Here is a 1,986-nt window from a genome sequence, read left to right on the forward strand (position 1 = left end):
AGTTGAGACTCCTGGAACTCACTATGTAGCCCAGGCTGGTCTCAAACTCACAGCGATCCTTCTGCCTCAGCCTCCCGGGTGCTGGGATTACAGGCATGTGCCACCACGCCCAACCACAAAATCTTTATCCTGGGGACCCCACTTAAAATTTTAAGCTATGTTGGAATTTTGTTTGTTTGTTTTTTTAACCATACCTACTCAGTAGCTCTTCAGCATTTGTTCTTTAAAGTGTTATGTGCATGTCTGCAACTAACAATTTTCAGGACGCCTATCAGTGGTTGTCTCCTCAGGTGTGTATAAATGGTACTTATACTCATATTTTCTTTAAATTTGGCATTAGAGTTAAATTCTGGTAAAAATTAATTAAATCAGATAAATGAAAAGTATGCATATATGAAAAAAATGTGGTCTGTCCATAAGGTATATTGAAAAAAACTGAGAAAATGATCGTAGCTGATTCAACATTTAGATAGGTGAAACAAGGTAAGAGAATCTATGTGCATTATTTTTTCTCAGCATTCTAAGACCTGAGCAGGAAGTGGTATTCATTTGTGCTTATGCCCTATTAGTTTTGATAGATGACATAGAAATAACATGAGCAAGGGAGATACAACTAAAGAGATTTGGAGTCATCCTTCCATTGTGAGACTTACAAATATAATGAATTAACCCTTGTCCTCTGTGTTCAGTTTCAGTTTGGAAGGCTTAACAGGAGCAACAGGCATTGGAAATAAGCCGTCCTCATCTCTAGAAGTTAATTCTGCAAACTCCAAAGGGCTCAGACACCCTTTCAGTGGGGAGCAGCGGGGTGACTCTTTGATGTCACTTTCAGAAGAGGATCTAGAGTCACACCAGAGAGAACATAGGATGTTTGATCAGCAGGTAAGGCTGAAATAGATATATTATTGCTAATTTGGAAAAGAAATTATGTCCCAAAATATAAACACATTCTCAGAACATTAGAAAGCATGACCTCTGTTAATATAAACCTAGTAAAATAAGGGAGGATGGAGGGGGTGAAGGGACAGCAGAGATATGGGGAAAAAATGAGAGCCAAGATATCTGTCACGTAAAGTACAAAATTCCAATGATGAATGTAACTGTACTGTATACTTAAAAAGTACCAATAAACTCAAGATATAGATAGATAGATATAGCTAGTAGCCAAGATGACATCCTCATTAAATAATATATTCAATCTATCAATAAAGCAAGCTTTTAGCAATGCAATTTAAAGAAAATCAATGTTTCACAGATTTAAATATTCCATCAGAGCAAATTTTAAAACTGGGAAAGTACCTAGGAGATGAAATTGAAATTTTCCTTCTTATTATCTCAGTACTAAAGTGAGTCTTGAGATATATTATTCATCATTAAATTTCCCAGTTTTCAAAAAAATTGCCCAAGTTTCTTCATAGGAAAAATATTCTTTGTCTTAACCTTACCATCCAGGAAATGACCATTGATGCCTCTGCTTTCTGTCCCTGCCAGAATTCTCCTCTATGTTAATGTCCTCTCCTGCCACTCTCTCCGAGGTCGTGGCCTGCCTTGTCAGCCAAGTCAAGTGACTTTTTCTCAGTTCTCATTTTCCCAGGCCCCTCATTATCCCTGGGGGAGTTTTTGAGTTAAGATTTTTTTTCTTTTTTAAGCATTCTACCCCTCCCCCAGTTCTTATTCCTCTTCTTGAGTCAACAGACTTACTTCTCTGAAAGGATTCATCTTAATTCATTAAATGAAATATGTCTAATTAAACAAATAAAGCACCTATGTTTGAATAGGAATTTTGGATAGACATCTAACAAAATTAACAAAAATATTAAAGAACCTATTTTTTTATTTGATAGCTGGGGTTTCTGTGTAGAAATTTAATTCTTTATTGTGTCCTATTACCTAGCAATGTTGTGACCGCAAATTTGGCACCAAAAGATTTTTTTTTTTTTTTTTTTTTTTTTTTTTTTTTTTTTTTTTTTTTTTCTGTTTTATTAT

General features: G+C 35.2%; 1 protein-coding gene across 9 annotated transcripts in view; it reads left to right on the forward strand.

The window, feature by feature from the left end:
- Akap13 (A-kinase anchoring protein 13) overlaps positions 1-1,986 on the forward strand; it is a 236,686-nt gene that overhangs the window by 170,519 nt on the left and 64,181 nt on the right. For all 9 annotated transcript variants that reach the window (XM_010621018.1, XM_010621021.1, XM_010621019.1 and 6 more), the window contains one exon: positions 690-882. In XM_010621018.1, coding sequence (XP_010619320.1) covers positions 690-882 — 193 coding nt within the window. The remainder of the gene's footprint in view (positions 1-689; positions 883-1,986) is intronic.

This window comes from Fukomys damarensis, unplaced genomic scaffold (genome assembly GCF_012274545.1).
Source record: "Fukomys damarensis isolate Sample0158 unplaced genomic scaffold, DMR_v1.0_HiC HiC_scaffold_7, whole genome shotgun sequence".
Taxonomy (NCBI): Eukaryota; Metazoa; Chordata; class Mammalia; order Rodentia; family Bathyergidae; genus Fukomys; species Fukomys damarensis.